Source organism: Bos indicus x Bos taurus, chromosome 20 (assembly GCF_003369695.1).
Source record: "Bos indicus x Bos taurus breed Angus x Brahman F1 hybrid chromosome 20, Bos_hybrid_MaternalHap_v2.0, whole genome shotgun sequence".
Classification (NCBI taxonomy): domain Eukaryota; kingdom Metazoa; phylum Chordata; class Mammalia; order Artiodactyla; family Bovidae; genus Bos; species Bos indicus x Bos taurus.
Window position 1 is genome coordinate 14,354,527 of NC_040095.1, and position 17,375 is coordinate 14,371,901.

Consider the following 17,375-nt stretch of genomic DNA (forward strand, 5'->3'; position numbering starts at 1 on the left):
TCTCCTCTTTCACTTTTGTCAAGAGGCTCTTTAGTTTCTCTTCACTTTCTGCCATATGGGTGGTGTCATCTGCGTATCTGAGGTTATTGATATTTCTCCTGGAATCAATCTTGATTCCATCTTTTTTTTTGGTTGTCAAATGATCCTTTATTTTCCTTTTTCCTTGGCAGTTCTTAACTAGCAGGGCACTCCACTGCGCCACTGTTGATATCATCTATGATGTCATGAGGGTGGCGGCCATCAACATTGCAGCCCACCGACTGGGCGGTCCCCAGGATCTCTTTAATGGTTCCAGAAAGTTCTCTAGCTAGAGACCGGATGCCGCATCTGCCGGGCAATGTTGACGATCTCATCAAAAGTAATGTTTCCACTGTGCTTACTTAATGTTTTTCTGCTTCTTTCTGTCCCTTGGTGGTTCCTTGAGGGCTTTGATGATCAAGGCAGAAGCAGAAGGTACCACCTCAATCTGGGCTTGTCTGTTCTGAATGGTCAGTTTCACTGTAATCCTCAGACCCTTCCAATCACCAGTTGCCTTGGCGATGTCATCACCAACCTTTTTTGGAGACAGACCCAGAGGGCCGATCTTGGGGGCCAGGGCAGACGTGGCACCGACTTCCCCACCGGTGCACCTCAGGTACACGACTTTTATCTCGTTGGGGTCGAACTTAGGCGGCATGGTGGAGGCGGCTGGTGTCGGATGAACCCGGATTCGGGACGACCAAAGAAAGTTGCACCTCTGCCTCCCCCGAGCCGAAAGCCGAAAGCTTGATTCCATCTTGTGCTTCATCCAGTCAAGCATTTCTCATGATGTATCCTGCATATAAGTTAAAATAAGCAAAGTGACAATATACAGCCTTGATGTACTCCTTTCACAATTTGGAACCAGTCCATTGTTCCATGTCCAGTTCTGTTGCTTCTTGACCTGCATACAGATTTCCAGAAGGCAGGTCAGGTGGTCTGAGAGTATTCTCCACTCTAAGAATTGTCCACAGTTTGTTGTGATCCACACAGTCAAAGGCTTTAGAGTAGTCAATGAAGCAGAAGTAGATATTGTTTTGGGATTCTCTTGCCTTTTCTGTGATCCAGTGGATGTTGGCAATTTCAACATCTGAAATGGCTCCTCTGGCTCCTCTGCCTTTTCTAAACCCAGCTTGAGCACCTGGAAGGTCTCAGTTCACGTACTGTTGAAGCCTGTCTTGGAGAATTTTGAGCATTACTTTGCTAGCATGTGAGATGGGTGCAATTGTGTGGTAATTTGTGGATTCTTTGGCATTGCCTTTCTTTGAGATTGGAATGAAAACTGAGCTTTTCCAGTCCTGTGGCCACTGCTGAGTTTTCCAAATTTGCTGGCATATTGAGTGCAGCACTTTCACAGCATCATCTTTTAGGATTTGAAATAGTTCAGCTGGGATTCCATCACCTCCCCTAGCTTTGTTTGTAGTGCTGCTTTCTAAAGCCCACTTGACTTCGCATTCCAGGATGTCTGAGGTGAGTGACCACACCATCATGATTATCTGGGTCATGAAGATCTTTTAGGTATAGTTCTTATGTGTATTCTTGACACCTGTTCTTAATATCTTCTGCTTCTGTTAGGTCCATGCTGTTTCTGTCCTTTATTGAGCCCATCTTTGCATGAAATGTTCCCTTGGTATCTCTAATCTTCTTGAAGAGACCTCTAGTCTTTCCCATTCTATTGTGCTCCTTTATTTCTTTGCACTTATCTCTGAGAAAGTCTTTCCTATCTCTCCTTGCTATTCTTTGGAACTCTGCATTCAGATGGATATATCTTTCCTTTTCTCCTTTGCCTTTAGCTTCTTTTCTTTTCTCAGTTATTTGTAAAGCCTCCTCAGACAACCGTTTTGCCTTTTTGCATTTTCTTTTTGGGGATGGTCTTGATCACTGCCTCTTGTACAATGTTACAAACCTCTGTTCACAGTCCTTCAGGCACTCTCTCTATCTGATCTAATCCCTTGAATCTATTTCTCACTTCCACTGTATAATTGCAAGGGATTTAATTTAGGTCATACCTGAATGGTCTAGTGGTTTTCCCTATTTTCTTCAATTTAAGTCTGAATTTGGCAATAAGGAGTTCATGATCTGAGTCACAGTCAGCTCCCGGTCTTGTTTTTGCTGACTGTATAGTGCTTCTCCATCTTCAGCTGCCAAGAATATAATCAGTCTGATTTCGGTATTGACCATCTGGTGATGTCCATTTGTAGAATCATCTCTTGTGCTGTTGTGGTTATCTGGTCATTAAGACATCTTTTTTTGTGGTTATCTGGGTCAGTAAGACATACACAGTTCTTCTGTGTATCTGTGCCCCCTTTTCTTAACCTCTTCTGCTTCTGTTAGGTCCTTGCCATTTATGTCCTTTATTGAGCCCATCTTTGCATGAAATGTTCCCTTGATGACTCCAATTTTCTTGAAGAGATCTTGAGTCTTTTCGATTCTGTTGTTTTCCTCTATTTCTTTGCATTGTTCATTTACAAAGGCCTTATCTCTCTTTGCCATTCTCTGGAACTCTGCATTCGGTTGGCCTTTCTAAACATTTCCTATTTTCAAGATTGGACTTTCTCTAGTTGCATTTGAAAGGCAAGACAGATACTAGCCAAAAAAGCAGACACTGTGAAAAGAAATGGAAGAAAACAGGATCTGCATGGAGGTATTAATGTTTGGCATCCAGAGGAATCAGTCTTCTGGCTCCTGCAGGAGGAATAAAGGACTAACCACTAACCGCATTCTCTTCAGCACAGAGTGAGCCTCCCAGCTGTGTTGATGAAGAAGATGTGTTGATGGCGCCTCCCCTGGTAGACCTTTTGCACACATGTGTATACATGGGTCTCTCAAATGGCCTTTGCTCCTCCAGTGCTGCCCCAGGTCCTCTACTCTCCATACAGCAACCAGGCTGGACAGATCTTCCCAAACTGCAAATGGGATTATAATACCTTCTTTCTTTGATGTCTCCCCACTGCTTTTAGGGTAAATCTCAACTCCTTCATATGGCTCAAAAATATCCTGTGTGAACTGGCTCCTGCTTACCTCTCCAGCCTCATCTCTTTCTTTCTCTTAGTTTAAGTTCCAGTCATATTTAACATCTTTTCGTTCTTTGCAAAGAGGTTAAAGACTTCTCATATAGTATTCTTGTCTAGCCATGTATCTTCTTAGTAACCCTCAAGTTGACAAATCATTGTCTCAGGGAAGCCTTTCCGGATTCTTATGCCGTATTATGCGATACCTTTACATAATTCCCTATATCTAACCTGTCATAATGCTCATCCCTTTTATTGGTATTACTTGTTTAACTGCCTATTTTTTTCGGATAGCTCAGAGAAGATAGGGATGTTTCTGCCTTGTTTACCACCAACTACAGTGATTAGGACATGGTAGATTTTTAATAATTATTTACTAGGAGGAAGAAAGAGAAATGCAAGGATAACAGTGATCCTTAACATCTTTTGGTAATACATTCAGAGGACTTTGTGACTCCATGAAAACAAGTTAATAAAGGACTTTTCTTAATTTCATTTGATGTGCCATTTCTTTTGAAAATTGCACATAAGTTAGTTCTCTGTAATTATAATTTCCTATACCTGAATTCTCGTTGAATTTTCCCTATGATTATTTTCACGCTAGGCACTGATGCGTGATCTTCCTTACCAGTAATTAGGTGTCATTTATAATACAGTTCCTGATTAGATTAATTTATTCAAACAGGCCTGGGCTTTTTAATTTACTTTTATTTTGCCTGTTTTATTTATATGCCTAAAATGATGTGTTCTCATATATATATGGCAGCACCAAATATAAGTAATTTTGGTCTGCCCCCTATCTTTTCAACATAAAGGGCTGCTCAAGGGCTCTATCTCACCAAGTGCCAAGTGCTGCATGGTGCTGACCCCCAAGTTGTTGAGCTAACTTCCTATCTTCTTTATTCTTGATTTCTGACAATCTTCTTATATTATTAGCTAAAGATTCAGGAATTACTTTCAGTAAAGAGAGTTTTGCAATATTGTTTATGGTAGACGTTAACCAGCAGACCAAGTGCCTTATTTATAGGCAGTGTACTATTTCAAGCGAAGTTGGCTAGGCAGCAGGTGAGATGCTGAGCCCTTCATCATTTATAATTATGGTCTCATAATATTCACTTAGCAAAGATTCTATCTGAGTATCTGGTAATATGTGGTTTTACCAGGTTCCTGTGTTTAATTAGGGAGGACTTCCCTGGAGGCTCAGACGGAAAAGAATCTGCTGGCAATGAGGGAGACCTGGGTCAATTCCTGCGTCAGGAAGATCCCCTAGGATACCTAAGGCCTATAGCAGGTACCCATGATTTAAGGCTTCCCAGGTGGCGCTAGTGGTAAAGAACCCACCTGCCAATGCGGAGACGTAAAGAGACCTGAGATCAATCCCTGGATGAGGAAGATCCCCTGGAGGAGGGCATGGCAACCCACTCCAGTATTCCTGCCTAGAGAATCCCTTGGACAGAGGAGTCTGGCAGGCTACAGTGCATGGGGTCGCAAAGAGCCGGACATGACTGAAGTGACTTAGCACACATGCACAAAGTTAAAACTTGAAAGTCCCAGGCTTTATACCTTTCTATCTGGAAAGAACTCTATCATCTGGATCTTTGCTTGAATGGCCAAGGTCCTGGTCACCTCACCATATGTTATATATACTTTTTCATTTTTAAGACATAATGTTTTCCCTCATGTATAATCAAAATAGGTTCTGTTAACAATTCCTGCATACAATTAAAAGGCAATGAATTGCATATGGATTTTGGTTTGTGAAGTTACCTGGTCTTCCCGGGAAGTTCCTGTCTTTGCCTGCTGCTTCCTCAAAGCTTCATACTTTTGCTTTTCTCGTCTGTATTCTGCAACAGCACCATCTGGAGCAGCCTCTTCCTCTGAGGAATAATAGACTAGTTTTAGAATAAACAGTAAAAAGGCTGTATGGATTCATACTGAAGTCTATGAATGTCTATTGCTGAAGAGGAGGTCAGAACCTCGGACTGGTTTTCCTCCATTAAAAAAAGAAAACTCAACAAACAAACCAATAAACTCTAAAGACTCCACAGTGATTTCCTAGATTAGAAGGTGACTGATTTTAATTAAACAACCAATTTTAATGTCTTTATTTTATACTGTACTATTATAGTTATTCTCACTTGTAATTATTTGACTATAAAATCACCTATCTCACCTTTAAAATAAGATATTCCTAAAATTCAGCAATACCATTTCATATTATTCCTTTGCCTTATAAGATATAATCATTCAATATTGGTTGATTTTCCAATTACTTGCCATTTCTGCTCCCCAGTTAAAACAATAACAAAACAACAAACAACTTCAATTTAATAGCATCATAAAATATAAATATCTAAAAAAAAATGAGGACAGTTGCCCAGAAGCAGATAAAAGTAACATTTTCTAAATTAGAAATGAGAAAAAAAAAATTATGGATTTGATCCTGCAATAAATTCCATACAAAGATTAGTTAACATCTGGGTTCACAGAATACAGTGTTGCCTCAAAAAAAAAGGTACCAATATTTTACAATACTTACATTTAAATATATTAATGAAAATTTGTGACTTAAGAAAAAAACCTATATCTTCTCATCTTTGGCTGACAAACCAAGATGAGCCAGTTGTAATCAAGAATATCACAAATGGTTCTAGTCAAATCTTGGTTTGTTGCTTGCCTCTTTGTTACCTAGTTTGAGAAGCATAATTAATGTGTAATATATTAATAATCAGCCATTTTGTTCAAGAGATTATCTAGTTAAAAAAAAATGTGTGAACTAAGAAACAAGGGATCTTCTTATGGTTACCTGATGATTTTGATGTCAAAGGTTACAAAGATTCAATTATGTGGGATAGGAAGGTTCTGGAGATTTAAGGTACAGCATCATCTCACACGCTAGTAAAGTAATGCTCAAAATTCTCCAAGCCAGGCTTCAGCAATACGTGAACCATGAACTTCCAGATGTTCAAGCTGGTTTTAGAAAAGGCAGAGGAACCAGAGATCAAATTGCCAACATCCTCTGGATCATTGAAAAAGCAAGAGAGTTCCAGAAAAACATCTCTTTCTGCTTTATTAACTATGCCAAAGTCTTTGACTGTGTGGATCATAATAAACTGTGGAAAATTCTTCAAGAGATGGGAATACCAGACCACCTGACCTGCCTCTTGAGAAATCTGTATGCAGGTCAAGAAGCAACAGTTAGAACTGGACATGGAACAACAGACTGGTTCCAAAAGGGAAAAGGAGTACGTCAAGATTGTATATTGTCACCCTGCTTATTTAACTTATATGCAGAGTACATCATGAGAAACACTGGGCTGGAGGAAGCACAAGCTGGAATCAAGATTGCTGGGAGAAATATCAATAATCTCAGATACTCAGATGACACCAACTTTATGGCAGAAAGTGAAGAGGAACTAAAAAGCCTATTGATGAAAGTGAAAGTGGAGAGTGAAAAAGTTGGCTTAAAGCTCAACATTCAGAATACTAAGATCATGGCATCTGGTCCCATCACTTCATGGAAATAGATGGGGAAACAGTGGAAACAGTGTCAGACTTTATTTTTGGGGGCTCCAAAATCACTGCAGATGGTGACTGCAGCCATGAAATTAAAAGACACTTACTCCTTGAAAGGAAAGTTATGACCAACCTAGATAGCATATTCAAAAGCAGAGACGTTACTTTGCCAATAAAGGTCCATCTAGTCAAGGCTATGGTTTTTCCAGTGGTCACGTATGGATGTGAGAGTTGGACTGTGAAGAAAGCTGAGCATCGAAGAATTGATGCTTTTGAACTGTGGTGTTGGAGAAGACTCTTGAGAGTCCCTTAGACTGCAAGGAGATCCAACCAGTCCATCCTAAAGGAGATCAGTCCTGGGTGTTCCTTGGAAGGACTGATGCTAAAGCTGAAACTCCAATACTTTGTCTACCTCATGTTAAGAGTTTATTCATTGGAAAAGACCCTGATGCTGGGAGGGATTGGGGGCAGGAGGAGAAGGGGACGACAGAGGATGAGATGGCTGGATGGCATCACCCACTCGATGGACTTGAGTTTGGGTGAACTCCGGGAGTCGGTGATGGACAGGGAGGCCTGGCATGCTGCAATTCATGGAGTCGCAGAGAGTCGGACACGACTGAGCAACTGAACTGAACTGAACTGATGGTAAATACAGTTAATAATACTGTATTGTATACCTATAATTTGCTAAGAAAGGTGGTCACTATACATATGCAAACAAAGTGTAATGCTGTGAGGTGATGGATATATGTTAATTAGCTAGATTGTAGTTATCTGCTGCTGCTGCTAAGTCGCTTTAGTCGTGTCCGACTCTGTGGGACCCCAGAGACGGCAGCCCACCAGGCTCCCCCATCCCTGGAATTCTCCAGGCAAGAACAGTGGAGTGGGTTGCCATTTCCTTCTCCAATGCATGAAAGTGAAAAGTCAAAGTGAAGTCACTCAGTCGTGTCTGACTCTCAGCGACCCCACAGACTGCAGCCCATCAGGCTCCTCTGTCCATGGGATTTTCCAGGCAAGAGTACTGGAGTTGGGTGCCACTGCCTTCTCCGAAACACTTCAACATGGTACACACAGCCAAACGCAATGATTATCTGCAACACAAACCCAACTGTGTGAAAAAATACGGTCAACTCTTGTATTTCCTAATGGGGCATATTATATCAGTATGAAGCACTTCTGTTTATAGTGTGATCAAATGTTCACAGCACATTCATTTTTCATGTTTTTATTCCTCAGTACTATACTCTGAGTAATTTCCTTAGCTCTGCTTTAGTTCACTAATTCTCTGTTTCAGTTCAGTTCAATTCAGTTCAGTCGCTCAGTCGTGTCCAACTCTTTGCGACCCCGTGAATCACAGCACGCCAGGCCTTCCTGTCCATCACCAACTCCCGGAGTTCACTCAGACTCATGTCCATCGAGTCGGTAATGCCATCCAGCCATCTTATCCTCTGTCATCCCCTTCTCCTCCTGCCCCCAATCCCTTCCAACATCAGAGTCTTTTCCAATGAGTCAGCTCTTCGCATGAGGTGGCCAAAGTACTGGAGTTTCAGCTTTAGCATCATTCCCTCCAAAGAAATCCCAGGGCTGATCTCCTTCAGAATGGACTGGTTGGATCTCCTTGCAGTCCAAGGGACTCTCAAGAGTCTTCTCCAACACCACAGTTCAAAAGCATCAATTCTTTGGCACTCGGCCTTCTTCACAGTCCAACTCTCACATCCATACATGACCACTGGAAAAACCATAGCCTTGACTAGACGGACTAATCAGTTTTAAGACATAAACTGAGTTGTTGATTTTAATAATCATATTTTAAAATTCTAGATATTCTATTTCCTTTTCAAATTGACCCATTTTTTTTGGATGGCCTAAGTCTTTTATTATGATTTTTATATATTTAAAAACTTCTTTATCTTAAACACACTTGTTATATTTTATCTTTTGGATTATTCTTGGAGTTGCTTTGTTATGGCTTCTGACTCTCTCCCCACAGTGGTTATTTCTCCATGCGTTTTCTAATTCTTGATTTTGAGTGTTCCTATAGCTAGAGCTGCATCTTCATCATGCTCCATAGGAATCCCTGGCACCCAGGATTGTGTCAGCATTCCTCCAGAGAGCTTCTGCATTTGTTGCTACCAGGAAATTAAGGGGTTCCATTTGTGCACAGCCATTTTCCCCCAAGTTAATTTCCTGGCTTAGGATTTCTGTACCACATAGGTAGTGTACATTCAGAGTTTATAGCTGTGCCTGGTAGAGGTTTAGAGTTTTGATTTTTTATGACAGACTTTTTTTTTTCCTTCCATATATAGTTTTGAAAACTGACAAGCTTCTTTGTGGACTTCGTGACCAGGAGGACAGTTTTTCTAGCTTCTTCTTCTGTTGATCCAAGACTGTATCTCTAAGTGTGATATTAAAACCGGAACTTCTAGCTATCAGAGACCACATCTGGTTTCAATATCCCTCTGGGCAACTGCTGTGTCAGTTTGAGCATTTAATGCTCTAGTTGGGCCTCCCCTTTGTTTCTGCTGCTGCTAAGTCACTTCAGTCGTGTCCGACTCTGTGTGACCCCATAGACGGCAGCCCACCAGGCTCCCCCGTCCCTGGGATTCTCAGGCAAGAGTACTGGAGTGGGTTGCCATTTCCTTCTCCAATGCATGAAAGTGAAAGTCAAAGTGAAGTTGCTCAGTCGTGTCCGACTCTTAGCGACCTCATGGACTGCAGCCTACCAGGCTCCTCTGTCCATGGGATTTTCCAGGCAAGAGTCCTGGAGTGGGGTGCCATTCCACCAACCCCCTCTCTGTCTCTTTCAAGCTTAGCTAATTATTTATTTTTTAATTGGAGGATAAGTGCTTTACAATGTTGCACTGGTTTCTGCCTTACAATGTCAATCAGCCTTGCTGAGCCGCCCTCTCACCCCGCCTCCTTCCACTCTGTATCAGCACAGAGCACCGGGCTGCCTCCCTGTGTTGTACACAGCTTCCCACTAGCTGTCTATTTTACACATGGCAGTGTAAACATGTCCATGCTACTCTCTCACTCTCTCCTTCCCATGTTGTGTCCATAAATCCATTCTCTATATTTGTGTCTCTATTCCTGCCCTGCAAGTGGGTTCATCAGTACCATTTTTCTAGATTCCGTATATATTTAGCTAAGATTTGAATTGGGCTGGATCATATTTTATCTAGCATTTCTATATATTTGGAGAAAGATGTTCTGTTTTAACTCAGTCCATGTGGCCAGACGAAAAAGTAGCACATTCATGGTTTCTCTGGTGGCTCAGACGGTAAAGAATCTGCCTGCAATGTGGGAGACCTGGGTTTGATCCCTCAGTTGGAAAGATCCCCTGGAGAAGGGAGCGGCTATCCACTCCAGTGTTCTGTCCTGGAGCATTCCATGGACAGAAGAGCCTAGCAGGCTACAGTCCTTGGGGTTGCAAAGAGTCAAATATGACTGAGCAACTTTCACTTTCACTTTGAATGTCCCAGAATAAGCAAAAATTGAGTAAATGACCGGATGATGTTAGTGACATAAAATTATCTAATAACATAGAAAAGGGGCATGAAAAAAAATCAGTTTCTTTAAGTACACAGTGCTCCACATCTAATACCTTTCTTAAAAATCTTAATATATGCTGGGTAATTTATAAATAATAATGCAATATGACAACTATTTGTCATTAACTGAAATCTCAACAAAATGTATGCTAAATAACTAGGAATGAAGAATGGGGGGGAAAAGAACATTTACTAAATACCTACTATATGTTAGGTACCATGCTACGGTTCTTTGACTCTCTATGAAGAAAGCATCTATAAACCTATTTTACAAATTAGGAAACAGGGTTAAGACCACAATTAGAATATACTAAAGCTGTAACTTGAACCCAAGTCTATCTGATAGTAAAATCTCATACTGTGCCCTACTGTCTTCAATTAAAAGTTCAGTTCAGAAAACAAAATTTAATGTGTTCCCACTGTATGCCTGGCTTTTCATTCTAGAAAGTAATGTAATAGGTAAAGTAAAAATAATATATGTAAAAACAGTTAAGAAATCAATCCACTGATTATAAGTATTATGTTGCTGATTCTTGTTTAGAATATTAGCCACCAAGAGAGGGTTTAAAGCTTACCTATGCTATTGTTAGGATGGCATTATCTATGCTATCTTAGCGTAGGTATATCCTATGCTATTATTAGGAGCATACCTATGCTCCAAGAGGAGCTACCACACGCCAGGGGTCAGGGGCACCGGCCGAGAGGAGTTACTCCATGTTCAAGGTCAGGAGGGGTGGCCATGAGGAGATACCCCTCTTCTAAGGTAAGGAGCAGCAGCTGCACTTTGCTGGAGCAGCCATGAAGAGATAACCCCACGTCCAAGGTAAGAGAAACCCAAGTAAGACGGTAGGTATTGCGAGAGGGCATCAAAGGGCAGACACACTGAAACCATAATCACAGAAAACTAGCCAATCTGATCACATGGACCACAGCCTTGTCTAACTCAATGAAACTAAGCCATGCCCTGTTGGGCCACCCAAGATGGGTGGGTCATGGTGGAGAGGTCTGACAGAACGTGGTCCACTGGAGAAGGGAATGGCAAACCACTTCAGTATTCTTCCCTTGAGAACCCCATGAACAGTATGAAAAGGCAAAATGTTAGGATACCAAAAGAGGAACTCCCTGGGTCGGTAAGTGCCCAATATGCTACTGGAGATCAGTGGAGAAATAACTCCAGAAACAATGAAGGGATGGAGCCAAAGCAAAAACAATACCCAGTTGTGGATGCGACTGGTGATAGAAGCAAGGTCTGATGCTATAAAGAGCAATATTGCATAGGAACCTGGAATGTTAGGTCCATGAATCAAGGCAAATTAGAAGTGGTCAAACAAGAGATGGCAAGAGTGAACGTCGACATTCTAGGAATCAGTGAACTAAAATGGACTGGAATGGGTGAATTTAACTCAGATGACCATTAATCTACTCCTGTGGGCAGGAATCCCTCAGAAGAAATGGAGTGGCCATCATGGTCAACAAAAGAGTATGAAATGCAGTACTTGGATGCAATCTCAAAAATGACAGAATGATCTCTGTTCGTTTCCAAGGCAAACCATTCAATATCACAGTAATCCAAGCCTAAGCCCCAACCAGTAACGCTGAAGAAGCTGAAGTTGAACGGTTCTATGAAGACCTACAAGACCTTTTAGAACTAACACCCCAAAAAGATGTCCTTTTCATTATAGGGGACTGGAATGCAAAAGTACGAAGTCAAGAAACACCTGGAGTAACAGGCAAATTTGGCCTTGGAGTACAGAATGAAGCAGGGCAAAGGCTAATAGAGTTTTGCCAAGAGAACGCACTGGTCATAGCAAACACCCTCTTCCAACAACACAGGAGAAGACGCTACATATGGACATCACCAGATGGTCAACACCGAAATCAGATTGATTATATTCTTTGCAGCCAAAGATGGAGGTCTATATAGTCAGCAAAAACAAGACTGGGAACTGACTGTGGCTCAGATCATGAACTCCTTATTGCCAAATTCAGACTTAAACTGAAGAAAGTAGGGAAAACCACTAGACCATTCAGGTATGACCTAAATCAAATCCCTCATGATTATACAGTGGAAGTGAGAAATAGATTTAAGGGACTAGATTTGATAGACAGAGTACCTGATGAACTATGGATGGAGGTTCGTGACATTGTACAGGAGACAGGGATCAAGACCATCCCCAAGAAAAAGAAATGTAAAAAAGCAAAATGGCTGTCCGAGGAGCCTTACAAATAGCTGTGAAAAGAAGAGAAGCAAAAAGCAAAGGAGAAAAGGAAAGATATATGCATCTGAATGCAGAGTTCCAAAGAATAGCAAGGAGAGATAAGAAAGCTTTACTCAGTGATCAATGCAAAGAAATAGAGGAAAACAAAAGAATGGAAAGACTAAAGATCTCTTCAAGAAAATTAGAGATACCAAGGGAACATTTCATGCAAAGATGGGCTCGATAAAGGACAGAAATGGTATGGACCTAACAGAAGCAGAAGATATTAAGAAGAGGTGTCAAGAATACACAGAAGAACTGTACAAAAAAGAGCTTCATGACCCAGAATCACGATGGTGTGATAACTCACCTAGAGCCAGACATCCTGGAATGTGAAGTCAAGTGGGCCTTAGAAAGCATCACTACGAACAAAGCTAGTGGAGGTGATGGAATTCCAGTTGAGCTATTTCAAATCCTGAAAGACGATGCTGTGAAAGTTCTGCACTCAATATGCCAGCAAATTTGGAAAACTCAGCAGTGGCCACAGGACTGGAAAAGGTCAGTTTTCATTCCAATCCCAAAGAAAGGCAATGCCAAAGAATTCTCAAAGTACCACACAATTGCACTCATCTCACACGCTAGTAAAGTAATGCTCAAAATTCTCCAAGCCAGGCTTCAGCAATACGTGAACCATGAACCTCCAGATGTTCAAGCTGGTTTTAGAAAAGGCAGAGGAACCAGAGATCAAATTGCCAACATCCTCTGGATCATTGAAAAAGCAAGAGAGTTCCAGAAAAACATCTCTTTCTGCTTTATTGACTATGCCAAAGCCTTTGACTGTGTAGATCACAATAAACTGTGGAAAATTCTTAAAGAGATGGGAATACCAGACCACCTGACCTGCCTCTTGAGAAACCTTTATGCAGGTCAAGAAGCAACAGTTAGAACTGGACATGGAACAACAGACTGGTTCCAAATAGGAAGAGGAGTACGTCAAGGCTGTATATTGTCACCTGGCTTATTTAACTTATATGCAGAGTACATCATGAGAAATGCTGGGCTGGAGGAAGCACAAGCTGGAATCAAGATTGCTGGGAGAAATATCAATAACCTCAGATATGCAGATGACACCACCCTTATTGCACAAAGTGAAGAGGAACTAAAGAGCCTCTTGATGAAAGTGAAAGAGGAGAGTGAAAAATTTGGCCTGAAGCTCAACATTCAGAAAACTAAGATCATGGCATATGGTCCCATCACTTCATAGCAAATAGACGGGGAAACAGTGGAAATAGCATCAGACTTTATCTTTTTACGCTCCAAAATCACTGCAGATGGTGACTGCAGCCATGAAATTAAAAGACGCTTACTCCTTGGAAGGAAAGTTATGACAAACCTAGATAGCATATTCAAAAGCAGAGACATTACTTTGCCAACAAAGGTCCGTCTAGTCAAGGCTATGGTTTTTCCAGTGGTCATGTATGGATGTGAGAGTTGGACTGTGAAGAATGCTGAGCGCTGAAGAATTGATGCTTTTGAACTGTGGTGTTGGAGAAGACTCTTGAGAGTCCCTTGGACTGCAAGGAGATCCAGCCAGTCCATTGTGAAGGAGATCAGCCCTGGGATTTCTTTGGAAGGACTGATGCTAAAGCTGAAACTCCAGTACTTTGGCCACCTCATGCGAAGAGTTGACTCATTGGAAAAGGCTCTGATGCTGGGAGGGATTGGGGCAGGAGGAGAAGGGGACGACAGAGGATGAGATGGCTGGATGGCATCACTGACTTGATGGACGTGAGTCTGAGTGAACTCTGGGAGTTGGTGATGGACAGGGAGGCCTGGCGTGCTGCGATTCGTGGGGTCACAAAGAGTCGGACACGACTGAGCGACTGATCTGAACTGATGCTCTTGTTGTTGTGTTAGTTGCTCAGTCGTGTCCAACTCTTTGTGACTCCATGGACTGTAGCCCGTGAGGCTCCTCTGTCCATGGGATTTCCCAGGCAAGAACACTGGAGTGGGTTGCTATTTCCTTCTCCAGGGGATCTTTCCAACCCAGGGATTGAACCTGGGTCTCCTGCATTGCAGGTGCATTCTTTACCCTCTGAACCACCAGGGAAGCCATGACTTGTGCTATAGTGCTGGCATGAAAAAAAGTGTGAAAGTGAAGTCACTCGGTTGTGCCTGACTCTTTACTACACCACGGGCTATAGCCTGCCAGGCTCCTCTTTCCATGTGATTTTCCAGGCAAGAATACTGGAGTGGTTTTCCATTTCCTTCTCCAGGGAAGCCTGCATAGTATTAGAATAACAAAATTTAAATATATTAGTGATCTCCAAAATAATATTAGAAAATATATTTAAAAGGGTTTGGTGACCAGAATGTCCAACATCACTATAACGATCAATTTCCTATTAGAGCATTAGTTTACTAGAGCACGAGAACTTAGCTAGTGTCCCATGTGGATTAGAAGCAGAACTTGGGCTAAAACTTATGTTCTGACTCTGAGATTTGGTGACTCTGCACTTTCCCTGCTGTGTGTTATAAAGAATGTCTCTAACTCTTCCCTAAGAACTAGTCAGAAACATAATCTTTGTTCCACTTGACTCTCTTCATTACAAAACTATTTTGTTCTGAGCAGAAAGGGGTGATGATTACTCAATTATTGGTTACTTAGCTAATGAACCAATGGTATCTGTCTACAAATCTCACTTCATAGATAAAAGGGCTTATACCTTCTACTGTCTCAGTACTAGAGTTCAGGCAGCTGAAAGCCTCAAGTAGGTACATATTCATTCATTAAAAAAAAAGTTTACTAAATGATTATTATGTCATAAACTGTTAATAAAGCTACTTAGGATTTTAAATAGCCTTTCCGATGGCTCAGTGGGTAATGAGCCATCCTGCTGTGCCTGCAATTCAGGAGACACAGTAGATGTAAGTTCAATTCCTGAATCAGGAAGATCCCTTGAAGAAGGAAATGGAAACCCACTCCAGTATACTTGACTGGAAAACTCCATGGACAGAGCAGCCTAGTGGGCTGCAAAGAGTTGGACATGACTAAGCAACTAAGCATGCACATGATTTTTAAATAGATCTAGACTATTTCAAGGAAATTTTTGAAAAATTCCCATAATAAAAACTTATATAAAGAAAGGTGATATGTTAGTGATAATAGTAAACAACATCTGAAAAGAAAAGGGACACACTTTAATGAATATGAATATAGAAAAATACCAAAGTTACTAACACCTAATTGTATCTCATCACACTGGAAGCTACAAAGTATGTTTTTATCAAATTTTATATATACCTTAAATTAATTCTAGGAAAAGCACCAGACTTGAAAATAGCTAACATGATGCAAAAAAAGGAAAATAATAAATAACATGATAGCTAACATTTCAAGTACTCACTAAGTGCCAGATACTGGTACCCTGAATTACTTGTTTAATCCTCATAAACAACACATTATTAACCTATTCTGCTGAGTGGGTTATAATTGGGGATTATAAACATGGGAATAAAAACCAGGAAGTCCAGCTCTAAAGTACAATCTCTTAACCAGTGTGGTTATTTTTTCTTCATGTCTGAAACTAAAGAAAACTTAGAAGAAGATATTCCAGTTTGACATAAAAAGGCATCATGTCACCATACTGGAAGTGTCCTGATGAAATATAAAGTCCTACCAAAAAAGGTCTTGAATTCCTCCCGGACCATAATAAATAGGAACTGTGATATGCCAAACAGTGGGTCAATGAAAATAATTTCCATCTAGAAAGAGTCTTTTATGGCTTTTCTTGATTCCCCTTAATTAATCGTATATTTCCCTCATTTGAATTTTTCAACACTTCGTAGCTCCTCACTTAACTATATCATAACTCTCTCTTTGTACTGCCCCTTCAGCTATAAACTCAAATGGCAGGGAGAGTGCCCTGTTTTTGGGCTAGTATATTCCCTGCATATAGTATGTATTCAATGGATAGAAGCTGAATGGACAAATAAACAGTGTGCTCATTCTTAGATCTTAAATTACAGCAGTGTCCATGATTGCCTTGTAGCTCTTGCTGGATGGAAGGGCTCCTTGAGGGCCTTGTAGGGGCTTTGGGCCCCTAGTGTACAAACAGTTTTTCAAAAGATAGCTGCCTAATTAAGTTGAGTTGTAAGGAATTAGATAATTTCTACGCTTATTAAACAGAGGTGAGAGGAGTAGAAGTCAACCTGAAGGCAGTTATCCCTCATGAAGCTCTTGAGCACTGAGCTTTCTGGGCAGAATCTCTGTAACAGCTACAGCCAATCACTGAAGCTTTATACCATCTCCTTGAGGAGCTACTGGGGATAAACTGCATATCTTCCACCTCAGTCAAAATGCCTGTTTTTTTGGTTTGTTTTATTAAGAAAATCCACTATAGAAATGATAACATTGGGAATATTCAGTGACATTAAAATGAGAGCTTATATGTAATACAGCCATAATTATAATCCACAATATTTATTGTACTAATTTTGTTTTAAAGATAACTGAAACTGCTTAGATGGTATCTTTAAAAGGTGATAAGAAGAAAACTGGTTTATCCAATGAAACTACTAATATAAAAACTAATTCACAATGAAGAAATTATTTAATGGAGGTATCTACATTTATGAAGACTAGGCAGAAATTTAGGCAAAGACTGGGCTAAAAGTTTAATTTTTTTCTGTATTATGTGCTGAAGTAAGAAATGTACAACTTATTAATTTCATTTAACCAATTTTTATTTTCAGTATATTTTAAATTCTACAAATCAAACAATGCTGGCTCCATCTGGTGGGCAAAATAAGCCTCTAGAACTTCATGAAAATTAGTCAAAAGTGATTAAATAATTTAGGTACTATGTGAAATAATATGTTTCAATATTGAATACTACACATTGAGGTATGCCTCAACATTGAATGTTAAGTGGAATTATCTACACTTACACAGATGTAAAACATTTTTCTTTCTCTGTTGTTCATCCTAGCCTCATTTCATCATGTTATTTTGGAGCTTAAAATAATTCTCCAAAGTAATATAGACTACCTTCCTCTGTGTTTTTCTATCAGATGATTTA

At 40.6% G+C, this 17,375-nt stretch overlaps 1 protein-coding gene and 1 pseudogene across 2 annotated transcripts in view; both read right to left on the reverse strand.

The window, feature by feature from the left end:
- The window catches only part of CWC27 (CWC27 spliceosome associated protein homolog), a 260,233-nt gene that overhangs the window by 38,896 nt on the left and 203,962 nt on the right, over positions 1-17,375 (reverse strand). Inside the window, 1 exon segment of the mRNA XM_027520263.1 lies at positions 4,797-4,906. Within this exon segment, the coding sequence (XP_027376064.1) occupies positions 4,797-4,906 (110 nt within the window).
- On the reverse strand, positions 122-791 carry LOC113879018 (annotated as a pseudogene). Its single transcript, XR_003507179.1, has one exon. The product of XR_003507179.1 is annotated as a 60S ribosomal protein L12 pseudogene (transcript).